This window comes from Carettochelys insculpta, chromosome 27 (genome assembly GCF_033958435.1).
Source record: "Carettochelys insculpta isolate YL-2023 chromosome 27, ASM3395843v1, whole genome shotgun sequence".
In the NCBI taxonomy this organism is placed as follows: Eukaryota; Metazoa; Chordata; order Testudines; family Carettochelyidae; genus Carettochelys; species Carettochelys insculpta.
The window spans coordinates 7,904,660-7,921,481 of NC_134163.1; the positions used below are offsets into that span (position 1 = coordinate 7,904,660).

The 16,822-nt window shown below is 41.8% G+C and overlaps 1 protein-coding gene across 9 annotated transcripts in view; it reads left to right on the forward strand.

The window, feature by feature from the left end:
- Positions 1-16,822, forward strand: part of RFX2 (regulatory factor X2) — a 144,741-nt gene that overhangs the window by 104,718 nt on the left and 23,201 nt on the right. For all 9 annotated transcript variants that reach the window (XM_074978401.1, XM_074978397.1, XM_074978396.1 and 6 more), the window contains 3 exons: positions 6,963-7,144; positions 12,500-12,619; positions 15,519-15,634. In XM_074978401.1, coding sequence (XP_074834502.1) covers positions 6,963-7,144; positions 12,500-12,619; positions 15,519-15,634 — 418 coding nt within the window. The remainder of the gene's footprint in view (positions 1-6,962; positions 7,145-12,499; positions 12,620-15,518; positions 15,635-16,822) is intronic.

Sequence of the window (16,822 nt, forward strand, 5' to 3'; positions counted from 1 at the left end):
CAGAGTCAGCCTTATTGATGATGCTGCATAAGCCAGAAATAACCCATCTCTCAGAGCCCAGGTTGGTTTACGTGATTTGGTTGGCAATAGGAAAAACACACACTTGTAAACCTGAGAACGTTTGGATATGAAAAAAATATTGCAATAAATGTAGAATCTGACTCGGGCCAATTTTTAAAATAGTCATATCTTCAAGTAGAACAGCATCCATTCTGGTACCTGGGGCCAGGCCCGGCTGTTCTGCACTGAAGTGAATTTCTCCCCAAAATAAAAAAAAAGAAAGGAAATCTACTAGTTTTTTTCATGTATATAGACTTTATTTTTGAGTTTATGTAGTTAGTGTTCTGTTGGATCCGATACTAGAAGTGTTCAGTTTGGTGAGGTTTGGGAAGAAATCTCCAGTATTGCCTTCTCTTGGAGTTCAAAAATTATGCAACTGCTTTAATCAATCATTAGATATTTTAAGCAAAAGTTCTGATTGCTTTTATTGGAATTCTCAGTTTGAGCCTTTCAGGGTCACATTTTTAAGCTTATCTCTGCAATCACAAGGGCTAGAAACGAGCTGAGATTATCCTCCTATAATCACATAATTCCAGGAACTGGGGCTTTAAAACTGTAAGACTTGTAGTGACATCATGGGAGTAGGCAGCACTGAATCTCTTCTAGTATTTCTGGGAATTTCTTAAGAGCTCTGATATCATAATTTTGATTTTACGAAGTGCTGTAGGAGTACAGAAGGTTGAAGGGTCAGAATCGTAGGCAGTGTCTGGTAATGATTTAAATGTCCATTACAACAGGCATGTTCTTTTCTTCTGTGGAATCAAAAAAGTTTCTGACTTCCATCATTAAAAATGAAGTAAAATAAATCTCTGAATCAAATACCCTTTGATAGCTTCCTTGAAAGCATGTCCTGCTGCAAGCATGTTTTTTTTTAAATGTCACTTTGAGTAGATAAAGCAACTGGCTGGGTTCAGTTTCCTTTTTCCTTCTCATGAACAAACAGGTGCTGTTTCTGCAGAGACTACGTTAAATGCAATTGATTTACAGTGTAGAAGTAAAGAAAAGATTTCTTTAAATTGTCTGTAGTTTTATACCTCAGATTTAGGTTCTGTTATAACTAAGTTTTTACAAAACCTAATATGTGTAAGTGTTTTCATGAAAATGTGTGACACAGCTGAGGGTTTGCGTTCATTACCCTTCTGTTAGAAACCGAGATACAACTGCATTGGGCTTGTGCAAGAGAATCAGAAAGTGAAAGGCAAAAGGAGGCAGTGATCTGGCCAGTCTGCATGGATTGGGAAAAATTAACTTGGCATAAATCATGCAGATATAAATAGATTTTAAAAACTCTTTGTTTGATTAGTCCAAGCACTGTAAGTGTCATGAGCAAGGATAGGAAACAAAATTGGATTTTTCTCTTGGCAGTGTCGCCAGGGTCACCTTGTGGTGGTGGTGGTGGGGGAGTAGGCGGGTGCAGTTCACTTTAGGGTTTTATTGGAGAAGTATCTCAAACCAAACAGTATTGTAATCTGGTGCACAGAGTTACAGGACCACTCAAATTTGACCTGGTCGCTCTTCTGTCATGATGGAGGGGCAGTGGGGCCAATCCTGAGTAGTACAGCAGCACCCTGCACCATGTTGCAACATGGTGGGAAGTTGTGCCCACTCCATAGAACAGGAGCTGTCAAGGTGGCATGAGCTCACTCTCCATCCTACCCTCCCTGGTAGTAGTTTTTATGGAGGGACTAAAGGAGCCTCAGCTTCAGACTTTGTCCTGGGCACCCCAAAATCTCTGTATGGCCCTGAGTGTCTCTCTAAAAAGGAAGCTAGTTCCCCAGGGAAGTTGTTAGCTAGAGACAATTACAGTAGTTGCTTTCTTTGTTTTTTGGGCAATTTCCTTAAAGTCAGAGAATTCTGAAGAGGTTTTCACTGAGTGGTCTGCTGAGTCTGTTTGTTTTTCCTTCATTCTTCATGTTCTACACATTTGTAATTCCTGCCATAAAGATTAGTAGCAGTGGCAGTGTCATCTCAAGATTTCAAAAACCAGTAAGTTTTATCTACGAGTTAATCATTTTATCTACTTCCCCGGACCTATTCCTGTAAAAACCTTTCACGCAATTTATGCTGTTGAAGTCAAGGGCACTTGACACATGCATAAGAGCTACTTTTGATAATAAGTCTTTGTGGCATCATGTGCTAGCCCTCCAAAATGTTCTTGTGCCCTATGGTCATGTGGACTTGATAAATCAGAAATTAGAAACTGAGGGTAAATTTATAGCTGCAGTGACGTGAAATCCTTAATGAAATTGTGTTTTATGTAACTAAGTAAGCTGCAACTTTTGCTGAGATACCACTAATCACACGCATAACACCGAGCAATTAGGCCAGAAGGAGGGCTTTTTGAACAGCAGCGCCAACGGCTGCTGCGGGTCCCGGGACAAAGTGGGAGAGGGGCCTGGCTCTGTGCCCCGGAAAGGGCGGGGCCAAGAGCAGAAGAGGTGGGGCCAAGCGCAGTTAGCCCTTAGCACCGCCCGAACCATGGCGCTGGGCCCCTTGCACTCCCTCAGAGCCACACATCTGGAGCAATGTTGCTGCAGCATTTTAAAGGGACCCAGGGCTCTAGCTGGCACCCTAGCAGTGGTGGTGGCTAGAGCTCTGTGACCCTTTGGAGCGCTGGGCCTGGGGGAAACTGCCTCCTTCCCTGTTGGCAGGCCTGTCTGTGTGTGTCACTTACATGAGTTTTCAGGTGCTGAGAAGAGACTTAGAAGAGGCTACACTTTTCAACTCTGAGTGTCTGAAGTTGGACACCTAAATCTGTGTTTAGCCACCTACCAAGAGGACTGATTTTCAGAGGTTCTGAGCAGCTACAGGTTCTGAACAACCACAGACTTCCAGGAAGTCAACAGGGTCTGTTAGTTTGCTCGATCTCTGGAAATCAGGCCATTTCTTAAGACGCCCAGATATGGATTTGCTTGATTAATGTCAACAATTTTATTTGAAAAATCTTCCTGCTGAAATATTTAAGGAGAGGAATCACAGAGGAATCAGAACTGGCTACAAATATCATGGGACTGACCTGGATAATTTGGAGGATTGAGCCAAAGGAAATCGGATGCGGTTCAACAAGGAGAAGTGTAGAGTCCTGCATTTGGGGTGGAGGAATCCCAAGCACTGGTGTAGGCTGGGGACCAACTGGCTAAGCAGCAGTACAGTGGAAGGGGACCCAGGGATTATGGTGGATGAAAGGCTGGATATGAGTAAACAGTGTGCCCTTGTAGCCAAGAAAGCTAACATCATATTGGGATACATTAGGAGGAGCATTTTGAGCAGATCTAGAGAAGTTGTTGTTCCCCTCTATTCAGCACTGGTGAGGCTACATCTGGAGTATTGTGTCCAGTTTTGGGCCCCCTCAGTATAGCAAAGATGTGGATGTGCTGGAGCAGGTTCAGCAGAGGGCAACAAAAATGATTAAGGGTCTGGAGCACAAGACCTGTGAGGAGAGGCTGAGGGATTTGGGTTTATTTAGTTTGCAGAAGAGAAGACTGAGAGCTGATTTAATAGCAGCCTTCATCTTCCTGAAAGGGGGCTCTAAAGAGGATGATGAGAAACTGTCCTCAATGGTGTCAGATGGCAGAACAAGGAGCAATGGTCAAAGTTACAGAATGAGAGGAGTAGTTTGGATATTAGGAAAAACTGCTTCACCAGGAGGGTGGTGAAGCACTGGAATGTGTTGCCTAGAGAGGTGGTGGAATCTCCATCCCTAGAGGTTTTTAAGTCCTGGCTTGACAAAGTCATGGCTGGGATGACAGTTGGAGTTGATCCTGCCTGAAGCAGGGAGCTGGACTCAATGACCTCCTGAAGTCCCTTCCAGCCCTATGACTCTATGATAAAGTTGAGCAATGGAAAACGCACAGTGAATATCAGGAAATGTTTCCTGGCAGTGGAAAATTGTGGAAACTGATGTTTTGCTGTTGACATCAGTAGGGCCAGGGTTTCATCCCCAAATTCCTCTCAAAATTAGGCTGGACAAAGCATTATTAAAGGGGAAATTCTCCATGGATGGAGTGGGAGGAATGCAATGAGCTAGAGAAGAGTGAATCTTCACTTTTTTGACTACAAAGTCAGTAGATTGAGTACTTGCCACAATGTTCCAGCAACCGATTGACTGATTGTGTAATTGATTGTGTAATTGCAGACTGACACTGGTTCATTTTGTGTAGTGCTGACATATGAAATTAATGCAAGGGCATTTTAAGGGGCTAATGTATAAAAAAATTTCGTAACACCTACTTCCCAAGGCAAGTCGTTGGCAACTAAACTCCGGAGTGAGTGGAAGCACTGGGAGCACATTGTATCTCTGCCAAACCTTGGCACTGCCTTCCCTTTCCTCTCCAGGTGCAATTCCTGATAAAATCAAGCTGTGGGACTGAAGGTTTAGATAAGATGTTAATGGGAACCAAGCTCCAAGCAAATCTCCTAAATACAGGATTCAGAGCAAATGACCTAAGTCATCTGTTCTGCCCTGGTACCTACTGATCTGATCCAAAGCTCACTGTAATAAAGGGATATAGTTTGCTGAATTTCAGTCTCCTTTCGATCAGATCCTAAGATTTCCTGTTAAGATAAAGAAAAAAAGTCTAACGTGTAGCTCTTAATTTTTCTTGTATGAAATAGTTCATAGCAGGCTGAAGTTTGAAATTTTAGGTGCTCAGCTTGCAGCTACAAAACATGTAGAGATGCAGTTAGCTCATCCTGCGCACAAAAGGAGCGTGGTGCATACGTCAGGTCTGACTCTACTCCGTTAGAAGCAGGAACTGGAAATACCTCAGTTGAAATGAATGGGCCCGGTTAATCACAGCACACTGGAGTTCTGATTTCAGTGGAGTTACTGGGTAAAACTTGAGTAACTGAGCAGTGAATGGCTGTGAGAGGTGCACTCTATAAATCTGATGTCAGGAAGATACAAGCCTTTTGGTGTGTGAGCAGGTATATGTTTACCGAACAGGTCCCGGGTGCGCAAGCATAGAAAGCACTTGGCATGTGCTTTAATCCCACTGACTTCAGGGATAAAGCACCATTTAAGATTAAACGCATAGTTGACTGCTCTGTTCTATCAGGGTCATAGATTGCAGCTCTGATTGGCTACGTCTACACGTGAAGCCTACATCGAAATAGCTTATTTCGATGTTCGACGTTGCGCGGCACCACATCGAAATAGGCGCTGCGAGGGAACGTCTACACGCCAAAGTAGCACACATCGAAATAAGGGTGCCAGGCACAGCTGCAGACAGGGTCACAGGGCGGACTCAACAGCAAGCCGCTCCCTTAAAGGGCCCCTCCCAGACACAGTTGCACTATACAACACAAGATACACAGAGCCTACAACTGGTTGCAGACCCTGTGCCTGCAGCATGGATCCCCAGCTGCCGCAGCAGCAGCCAGAAGCCCTGGGCTAAGGGCTGCTGCCCACGGTGACATATATAGCCCCGCAGGGGCTGGAGAGAGAGCATCTCTCAACCCCCCAGCTGATGGCCGCCATGGAGGACCCGGCAATTTCGACGTTGTGGGACGCGGATCGTCTACACAGTCCCTACTTCGACGTTGAACGTCGAAGTAGGGCGCTATTGCGATCCCCTCATGAGGTTAGCGACTTCGACGTCTCGCCGCCTAACGTCGAAGTTAACTTCGAAATAGCGCCCGACGCGTGTAGCCGCGACGGGCGCTATTTCGAAGTTAGTGCCGCTACTTCGAAGTAGCGTGCACGTGTAGACACAGCTATTGTGGCACACAAGGCTTGATTCTTCTCTCCTTTTAGATTTACATCACTGTAACTCCATCTGCTTCAGCTGACAAAGTGTTTTTACCCATGAAAGCTTATGCTTAAATAAATCTTTTAGTCTATAAGGTGCCACAGGACTCCACTTTGTTTTTGCAGATACAGACTAACATGGCTACTCTTCTGAGACTCGCTTCAATTGAGTTACTCCTGATTTACACCAGTGTAAAGGGAGATCAGAATCAAGCCCCAGTTTTGAAAACATTGGCTCAACCTATCATTAGGGTTCTCCTAAGTTTTTATTAAAGAGAGTAACTTACCAATATTTACTCGCAGTTGTACTTCTAGCTTTTCTCTTGCTTTTTATTATATTAGTCAGTACTTGCTTAAAATTGTACTCTTTTTAATTCTCCATAATTTGGCAGTTAGCCAGAGAGGTTTTACCTTCTAATTTGTGAACTGCAGTTGTGTGACTGACTTGCCCTTACAAACTGGCTGCACATAATTTATATCTAATTGCAAACTCTGATCAAGATAAATGTCAAGAGAAGTAAAGTTTCAGGTAATAATTCTGAAAAAAAAGCTGGTTACATGTCAGATTTTAAGGTAGGGTTGGCAGCCATTTAATTTTGTTGTTAGGGAACAGTTGTAAATATTTCAAGCTTGAAATTAAGACATTCACTCAAACAAGCTTTGCCTGATGAACTAGCAGCTGGAAAAAGGGATAGGAGAGCGAGTAGCAATGTATTCAGACTCCTCTGAGAGCTTTCTTTCCTAGTAAGCAGCACCTTTCTTCTCCTTAACAGCGAGCTCATGAGATCCTGGTTTTTTTTTTTGGGTAGGGGAAGGCTTCTATCAGTTGTATTCCCCTTGCATTCATGTAATGAAATGAAGGGCAGACACCAGTATTAAATAGCAACGTATACTTGGATTCTTATGTGACAGCCTTTTTTGATTTCATGCTGTTTGGGCATCATGGAAGATGTAAATATCAGATTGAAACATACAAGAGTTGGCTTCAGTTATATGTACCAATTACCAGCCACTGAATCCTCTTGAGTGGTGACCACATCATGAAGGTTCTCCTCCCTTTAAAATGCTGTCATCGTTTAAAGCAAGCCATTTCAACATCTTTAGTCTTTCACGTGTGTGGGTTTTAAAAAAAAATATGTTTTTATACATAAAGCTCCAGTGGCTGTTGGACAACTATGAGACGGCTGAAGGTGTGAGTCTTCCCAGGAGCTCTCTGTATAACCATTATCTGCGGCACTGCCAAGAGCACAAACTGGATCCAGTGAATGCTGCTTCCTTTGGAAAACTGATTCGTTCTGTGTTTATGGGGCTGAGAACTCGGCGCTTGGGCACAAGGTTGGTGTAAAGGGATTTAACATCAGGGCCAAAGGACAGATGAGGCACATTTCCACCTTTCTGTAGCCCCTACCTGTTTCATTTTACAAACATTTCTGAAAGGTTATGGAAAGGCCAATAATCTGAAATGCCACTTCATTAAACACTAAATACTGTTGTACCAGTAATACACTCGCTACATTCAGTGACTGTTGCAATGAGTAATGGATGGACGGGCAATGACGTGCCATCTTTTTTATTGTTATCACCACTTTAATGATGTGGTGTGGATTACTCGAAAGGCTTTGTTGTTAAGTGATCTGATTAGTAGAAGTCATTGATAAATCCCAATTCTGCCTTAGACTTAGATTTTTTGGGTGAGTGGGGTGGAAGGTTTGGAAGAGCTGTTTCCCCTGCCTCTATGTGATTTTTTTCTACCTGTAAAATGGGTTTAATACTCCCTTCAGTGGAATGTGTGAGGCTTAACTGAAGTTTGTAAAGCCAAAGAGCGCCTCATAAATGATGTTACAATAATGCAAATAGTGGTACAGGTTGAACCTCTCTAGTCCAGCACTCTCTCATCCATCAACATCCATAATCTGGCATGATTTTGGTGAGCAGGGCAACCACTTATCATGGGGGCGGCCAGATTTTCTGTGTTCCCAAAAAGTTTGTTTACAGACACGAGTTCTGGCTCTCAGTGTTCTGTGATGTTATTTAGCTATAACTTATCCCTAAATGTCTTCTAAGAGCCCAGTAAGCGGTGGAAGTGTTGGTAATGCACTAGAAAAGATTGACTTCCCTCGACCGGCAAATGCTCTGGTTGAGCATCAGACAGGTCCTGAGAGCCGCATTAGAAAGCTCCAACATGTAGTAAAACAAAGCAGAAGAAATGTAGACTTTAATACTAACAAAGTGATTTGTTCGGTGATGAGCTTTCATGGGACAGACCCACTTCACCAGAAGCTCATCACCAAATAAATCATTTTGTTAGTCTTTAAAGTGCTACATTTCTGCTGCTTTGTTTTGTTGGAGTACGGCCTAACACGGCGACCTCTCTGCTACTATTCAACCTGAAGTAGTAAGTGTTTTCAGTGGTTGCATATTACCCTTAAGAACTGTGGCTCTTGACTTTACATTTGGCTGGAGGGAGAATTACTGCCCTGTTTGGCCACAATTTATATCACAAAATGCTCCTCCCCTCCTGTCACTGGTGAGACAGATGCACCCAACATTATCCTCTGGTAACAGCCTAGGCCTATACAGTAACAAACAAACATCTCAAATGGAAAATCGCTATTCTAAGCAAAATAAATAATTCTAACAAGTCATAAGGTCTGAGTCCTCTCCCTGCAGGAATCAGCTGAGTCACGTACTTGAGGACACAGTTTAATTACAGTGGTATTCCTGAATCTGCTCAAGGATGTGGCGAGATCTTGCCTGGGATATTGGACCACATGCAGTTGAACAGAGTTTGCATGTCAGTTTCTTAAGCAGTCTTTATTCTATTTTGAATTTTGTCTTAAATATAATGATAATAAATCTCGTTATTTTAAAAAACTAAACAGTCAAGTTTAAACCTGACTTCACGTATCAGTATTGCAGCAGATAGGGAGACTGGTTTCCAGCCTTGCACTGTGTTCTCTCCATACCAATCAATGTCACCAGTGAGGTCCCTTTCCATCAATATTGCCACCAGGAATTGCAGACTTAGAGAATCATATTGCAATTAAATAGTTATATTTAGATTTGTGTAAAAGATTACATCAAAAGAATTCTGTTGATTTGCAGCAGCATTACTCTAGGTTTTTGCTCCCATGTAACTAAGATCAGAGTCTGGCTTCAAATCTTTAGATACAGAAACAGTGCTCAGAGTTTTCTAACGCAGACCTAGGCTTCTTAACTATAAAATGTTCAGGGCGCTGGGCTGAGTCTCTTGTGTGGAGTGTTCTTTTGAACATTTGGGAGGCCCTTGCTAAAAAAAGTAGGCTAACTTGAATATTTGTGTTTTGGACGGTAGCTAAAACCCCACATATGCACGTGAAGGATGTGTCTTTACTATTAAAGACATTGCAATATGTCTTTATAAGGAAAAGGAAAATAAGTCACGTTTTGGTAAGGGCATGAATAATTAAAGTGTGTGGGTGTGAAAGAACATCTACACACACACACATAAAAGTATAAACGTTGAGATGAAACAGAGTCTTGTACAAATGTTACTCTCAGTCAAAGTTCTTTCAGATTGCTGTGACAGTGCTTTCGCACGAAATGGTTCCGGTTAGTTGAAACAGAGTTTGTTGAGGGAAATGTGTTCAGCTGGAAAACTGCAGCCAGCTATACCCAAAGAGAACATGTGCTTTTGGGCTATTTGTCCACAAAAAGCTCAGCACCCACATCCAAGCCAGACGTTGATGAGTTTGGTGCCTAAAAGGGATAGGAAAGAAGGAGCCAGATTTTCCTTAGAGCTCAGCATGTTGGGTGCACCCTAGATGCTGAGCTGTTGGGGAAAGCTGGCCCTTACTTAGGTGCCTAAATAGAGCTGACCTGTTCCAACATTTGGTCCTTAAAAACTTAGCCCTTAATACAAACATATGAAATTAAAGATGTGTGGACCCTGAAGAGTGTAGCCAAGCAAATGCAGAAATACCAAACTTTTAAACTAAACAAACCTAGTAGTTATTTAACTGTGAGTCAAAAGGTTAGTTCCACTGAAATGACTCAAATCTCTTTTTAATGAGTAAAGACAATAGCCGTTTAAAAGATTACAGTTGCTATGAAGATAACACAAAGCTTGCAAAATCCTTCATTGCAGCAACCAAGAGGGCCAAACATGCCCAAGTCTTCCTTTTACAAACCAGCAGAGAATCACTGCTGCCCCCAGGAAGAGAAGGGTTCCATATAGAAAAAACAGTTGTCAGACAACTTCTGTAAGTTCTCTGTCTGGAGCTGGGATGTGAAACATCATTAAATTCAAGGTGCATTCAGGCTGTACAATACACTTTAAATCATAACAGCTCCAAAAAGCACAGAAGCAGGTGTCTCTCAGAGTGTAACAAATGCTTCCCCAGCCATTTATTCTCTCCCAGCCAGGAGCTGCTTGGCCGTCATTAGGTACAAATTGACAACTTTTGTTGCAGTCTGATCTAGCAGAACCACTATTTTCTAACATCCAGACTGTAATTATCATTCATGTGTCTACAATCAAACACTGGGTAGGTCTAGAAAGAACTCTTAGCTTAATGGGGATGCTGATTGAGGCATCTGTGTACAACATTGAAAGCTTAGGAGCCCCTATGACCTGCACGGTTTAGCCAGCAATGAACACCCAGCCATTCCTCCTGTTTGGAAATCTTGTGTAAGTTTAATTCAGCCTTGCAAAATAATCCTGAAAATGAAAACTAGCTAGGTAAAACAATCTGCCTTCTGCCATGGTGACTGAAGATAACTGAGGGCGAGGACATGCCATAAGAATTTGGGGAATCAGATTTTTCTCACCCCCAGTCAATTAAGATGGTTTTAGCTAATTTTTATTTTATTAGGTTTTACAGAACTCTAACTCCTCCATAAGGTTCTATTGCTGTCATGCCAATCCAGTCTACAGGCTAGAATGACTCCAAAGTTTTTGTGGCATTCTGTATAAACTGCAAAACAAAAAAGCAGTCCAGTAGCACTTTAAAGACTAATAAAATAATTTATTAGGTGATGAGCCTTCGTGGGACAGACCCACTTCTTCAGATCATAGCCAGACCAGAACAGACTCAATATTTAAGGCACAGAGAACCAAAAATTGGTTCTCAAACCAAGGTTGAGAAATCAGAAAACTATTATCAAGGTGAGCAAATCAGAGAGCAGAGGGGCAGAAGGTGTGGGGGAGTCAAGAATTAGATAAAGCCAAGTATGCATAAGAGCCCCTATAATGACCTAGAAAATTCCCACCCCAGTTCAAACCACATGTTTTATAATATGATCACCTTAATATTTTTCTGATTTGTCAACCTTGATTACTATTTTTGGTTCTCTGTGCCTTAAATATTGAGTCTGTTCTGGTATGGCTATGGTCTGAAGAAGTGGGTCTGTCCCGTGAACGCTCATCACCTAATAAATTATTTTGTTAGTCTTTAAATTGCTACTAGACCGTTTTTTTGTTTTTATGGTATATAGACTAGCATGGCTATCTCTCTGTTACTGTGTAAACTGCAGTTTGACATTTACCTTGTATTCTCTGAGAGGTAGCCACATTAGTTTGCATCTTCACAAAACAAAGTAAGCAGTTCTGTAGTACCTTAAAGGCTAACAATATTATTTATTAGATAATGAATTTATATAATAGTGTTAGTCTTTAAAGTGCTACAGGACTGCTTACTTTGTTTTGCTTGTATTCTCCAATTGCCATTCATCACTTAGAGGGCAGGTCTCCTTGGAAACCCCCCTGTAATTAAAATGTAGGAGCCTGTGACCTGAAACCTCAATTGCAATTTTAAAAAAGTAATTACACTGATAACAAATGTGACACTTCCAGTCCCCAGTTGAGGCAGGAGCTGAGAAGATCAGGACTGCTCCCTTTTGAGCTGGCAGCCCCAGCCTCCTCTGAGTGCAAAGGTGCATTTCAGCATCTCTGTGGCTCCAAAGCGCAAGGGGAAAGCCATAGATGGGGGATGATGGAGGACCACCAGCCAAGAGCATTTTTCACCGCAACATTCAACTCTTGGAGTGCTAGCCTGGCTTCGTTGAAGTCAGCTGGAGCTTTACTATTAGGACTTCCCCTGCTGGCGTTTTATAATAGGGCATATTTCTGGATGTCATTGGGGGAATAAGGAAATTTCGAAGTCTGGAGTCTATTTTGAAGTGCCTGCATCTTCATGTCCAGTTTGCATTTCGAAAGCAGCACTTTTGAAGTGTGACTGGCCACTATTATGCTAACATGGCAGTGAATATTCATATCAGCGCCTCATTAACCAGTTCCGATCCTCGTCATTTAAATGCCTCTTCTGAAAGGGAGGGGTAGTGTAGATATGGCCAGAGTACCATATATTTCCTGACATAAGTGACATATTCAAACAACTCTAGTAAAAGGGATCCAGGAGTCTGGTAGTTTTCAAAATTCGGGCTATAAACCCTTAACTCCAGGATGTTAGTTATAGCAAGATTTGAAAATGACATCTATACCTCTGAATATGAAATAGGTTCTCAGGATGCTCATCCAGGAAAGCAAATCCATGCTAAATTGGCATCAGGGAATAGACTGAAGTTCTAACACACATTTATGATCCACAAACCCTTAGCACCATCAGATGTTTCAGTAAAACCTAAAAGTAAACATTCATGCGTCATCTCCATTAAATATCTGACGTGTATATTTTAATATTATGCTTGCAGGGGAAACTCCAAATATCATTATTATGGGATCCGGCTAAAGCCAGAATCTCCACTGAATCGCTTGCAGGAAGATACCCAGTATATGGCGATGAGGCAACAGCCCATACACCAGAAACAAAGGTATGCAACCACTGTGTCGCAGACCTACCAGGTGTGCGATGGAAGCTCTGAGGAGTGGTCTGCTCAAAAGAGCAGAACACTGGGTACCGCCTCAGACAGCAGCAGCAGCAGGAATTTGAGACTTGTAGCGTTGGACATCTGCAGCGGGACCAGATGTTTGGGAATATCGCACGGCATAAATTCACACCTAGCGTAACTTAACAAGAAGATAAAGTACCTGCTGTAGGGCAAGAGGAAGGCATTGCATTTAACAGAGCTTGAAATGACTGATACTGAACGAGGATAAAGAAGGGGAAATTAGAAATTCTGATTCCACCAACTGTGCCTCTCAGGCTTTTCTGTGTGGCAGAGGCTTGTACTTGGCCTGCCCGTTGCTATGGTGAACACTTACAGAATATCCTTTTCATTGCGTCCCCATGATACAAGAGTTTTAAGGCCTCAACTGGCAGTTATTTGTGTTTAACCAGTGGAAGGGGGCTTGTTTTTCTTTTCATAGAACAGATAGTGAGTACCCAGTCAGTCTTACCTCTGCTACTTCTGGGTGAAATTCAGGCCTTGATGCAAAGCAGCTCTTGAATTGCCTCTGGGAGCGTCAGCACTCTTCCTTCTGGCAGGAGTGGAGGCATGGAAAAAAAGTCTTACCATCTATAATTCCCAACCAGCAAAAAAAAAAAAAAAAAAATGCTATGCTGCTTTTTCACTATCTGGCCTTGATCAACTCACTTAACCTTTCTCTCAGCCTCTGTTTCTTTGCCTATAAAATGGAGAGAATGTTACATATCTCAGATGGATGATATGGGGGGGGTTCATGAACATATATGTATAAAACATTTGAAGAAGGCACTGTAGAGACATTAAGGCTTCATCTACACTAGCATTCCTCTTTTGAAAGCGTCATGCAAATGATGGAAATTGAAAATGCAAATGAAGCACAGATTTACAATATCTGGCACCTCATTTGCATATTCTTCTTGCGAAAGAGCTTCTTTTGAAAGAAGAAAAGCAGTGTGGACACGGCTGTTTTGAAAGTAATCCCCATCTTCGAAAGAAACCTTCTTCCTCAAAAAAAAATAGGAAGAAGGGTTCTTTTGAGCATGGGGATTACTTTCAAAAGAGCCACATCTACACTGCTTTTCTTCTTTCAAAAGAGGCTCTTTTGAAAGAAGAATATGCAAATGAGGTGCCACATGCGTAAATCTGTGCCTCGTTTGCATTTTCAATTTCCTTCATTTGCATGACTCTTTCAAAACAGAAATGCTAGTGTGGATGTAGCCTTAATGTTTATCATTGTTTCCATCCTATTTTTGCCTTAAGTTTCCGTAGTATTTTTGTGATTGCTTGGTATCAGGCCTCAGTGCAACCTTGCTGCTACTGGAGAACAGTGTTTTTACTCCACTTTTAAAAAAATTGGTGTGTAAAACAGTGTTATTTCTCTAGAACTTTTTAGAAAACATTAACCTACCAGTGTTTGGATTTCTGTTATAGAGATGCTTGTGAAACTGTGTTTAAATGCTGTTTAAAGTACAGTTATAAGTAAGTGGTGAAGCTCTAATGCAGGCAGACATTTAGATTGATGCTGGTACTGCCTTACTTTTTTAAAGGATCATTCTAACATTTGTTGCTTGTCTGATATGTTAGGAGCAGTAGGGAGGGCCAGCTGTTAGTTTACACAGCCTTTGTGTTATATGAAGCAAAAGTTAATGTGCTTCATATTCTATATTGTAAATGGCATCCCAGACACTTAACATAGTTTTCTGGTTGTTGACCCTGAGAAGTACAGTAAAAGCTACTTGTGCAGTAATGAAAAAAAAAGATGTATTGGAGTCCCAATTCCTGTACTGGAACCAAATGATTTTATGCATTTTAGCATCCTCCCACCCACTTAAATGTACGCCAAGTATGAACGTACACTACATAAACTGCGGCATCCGTTACATGTCAGCCAAGTGTAGTGATAAAATGTGAGGCCACCAAACAAGGTTGGCTTCCCCATCCCAGCGTGAAATTGGTTGGTCACAGGCCATTCCTAGTTGGAGCTGTCATCGTCACAAATCCCCCAAACACAGCTTGTTTTGATTGCACCTGTCCCTCACTAGCAATAGCAGCAGACAAGCCAAGAATCAAATACAGCATAAGAACTGACTTATCCCCAGAGCCACCTAGTGGCTGTTCCTCTGGAACAGGGTTGAGTTGGGAACAGCAACTTTTCCGCTTGTGCTCCATGGGTAAGAAGACTTCAATCCCCAGGGGCAGTCAAGCTGGAGCCGTCCACCTGCACTAATTTTTCATCAACATCTAACAGTTAAAATAAGCAGATAGAGTGTTCGTCTGAGATTTGTCATGGCCACTCCTGTTATCTAATAGTGTTACTGTTAATTTGTGTTGGAGAGGAACCTAGGAGCCCCACTGTGCTAGGTACCATAGAATTGTGTATCACTGCTGCTTTCCTCTTATTAACTCTGTTTAGAAACAAGCTTCATTTCATATGACTTACACAACACCTTCACAATGTTGGGATTATTTGAGATAGATAATTTAGCCATATTTTATCTTGTACATTTATAAAGGCTTAATAAATGATTAGTGATCTTATTCATGTCAGTGATCTGCTTATAGTATGTGTTATGGTTACAAACACATCAACAGAAGGTTTTACAGGTGGTTACAAATTCCTTAGTTATAAGCCAACTGTTGATCTCACAATCGATTAGCCATTTGTTAAAACAATTGTTTAGAATCTACTAACACGTTATAAATGTATGCTGACATATGAAATTGTTTGTTTGTTCAGTGCAGAAGTGTTATCCTGGTGTACCACTTTGCCCAATACCTCTTTCAGCGTGTGCATGTAAATTTGCATCCTGCCCAGCTGTATTTTGAGGGTGTTTTATATTTTTAGGTATAGGCCTACCCAGAAGATGGATGGCATAGCAGACAGTGGATCCAACAGTAACCTGCACACTACTCCAGAACAGTCAGTTGCAGCTCAAAGTCAACATCATCAGCAATTTATAGGTTAGGAACGTCAGTTCCAGTTCCATGCTTACTTTCATTGTTCTCAGTTCTAGGAGATGCTTCTGATTTCTAACTCCAAAAAGGCATCCCAACCCTGCTTAGCCAGCTCATTCTATTGCCATTCTACGTGTCTGTTTATTTTCAATGTTCACCAAAGATAACCTAATAGATGCTTGTTATACATTTTTACATTTATAACCTCCCACAAATCCTGTTACTCCCATAGTCTGCACAGTCTTTCCTCTGTCGTGCTGCATGTAGCGTGCATGCTTCAATTCTAAAAATAGCATTTATTTACATACATTACTTAGAAAGAGCCGTCTTTTCTTTCAAATTCCCCCTGCATTCTTCAGCATCTACCTCTGCTGACTTCTGTGTGGCTTCCCAGGGTAGGAAGCATGACAATCAGAAGGGCAGAGCCCTTAATTAGTAAAATTTTCAAATTGTATTTGCTTGCACTTAGTTTCCCATTCATTGCACTTTGCTGAGCTCCAGAAAGGCTCTGGTTTATGTGGAGTTGAGGGCAAAGTTTAAGAGCAAATTTTTAATTGGAAATCTTTCTCCTGTTCCTAGTGTTGATGACAGTCAAATCCGTAAGCTCCACTTTCTCATCTGGAGCTGCTTCCTTTCCTCATGATGATGGAGAAACTAGCAACTCCCCAGTACAAAGTTAACAAAAGTCTTAGTCTGTGGCTATAGTACAAAAATAACTTGGAAGTTGCTTACTTCAAAGTACAACTTTGAAGGAAACGACTTAGAAGTGGAGCATCTATACACACCCTACTTTGAAGTTAAAATTTGAAGTAAGGCACTCCTACATTCCAGGGAAGGGAGTAAGACTTCAAAGTTAACTCCAAAGTAAGGGAGAATGTGTGTAGACTCTGCAGGCTACTTCGAAGTAGCACCTACCTTTGAAATTAACTTCAAAGTCAGTTCCTAGTGTAGATGCATCCTTAGTAATAGCGTTTCTGTGGGGATGATTCAAATAAGAGAGACACCACGATAGTAGATCTATTGCAATTGCAATGCGTGTCCACATGATAGAAGCCTGCACCTTGCACAATCCCTTTCAAATCTTGGGGAAACTAACGTTTCCTACAACAAAGACATAACATTCGAGCTCAGCTTTTCCGAATGAAGCTCATGTCCAGCAGTGGGTGCGTCTAAAATATGCTGAGACCTTAAGTA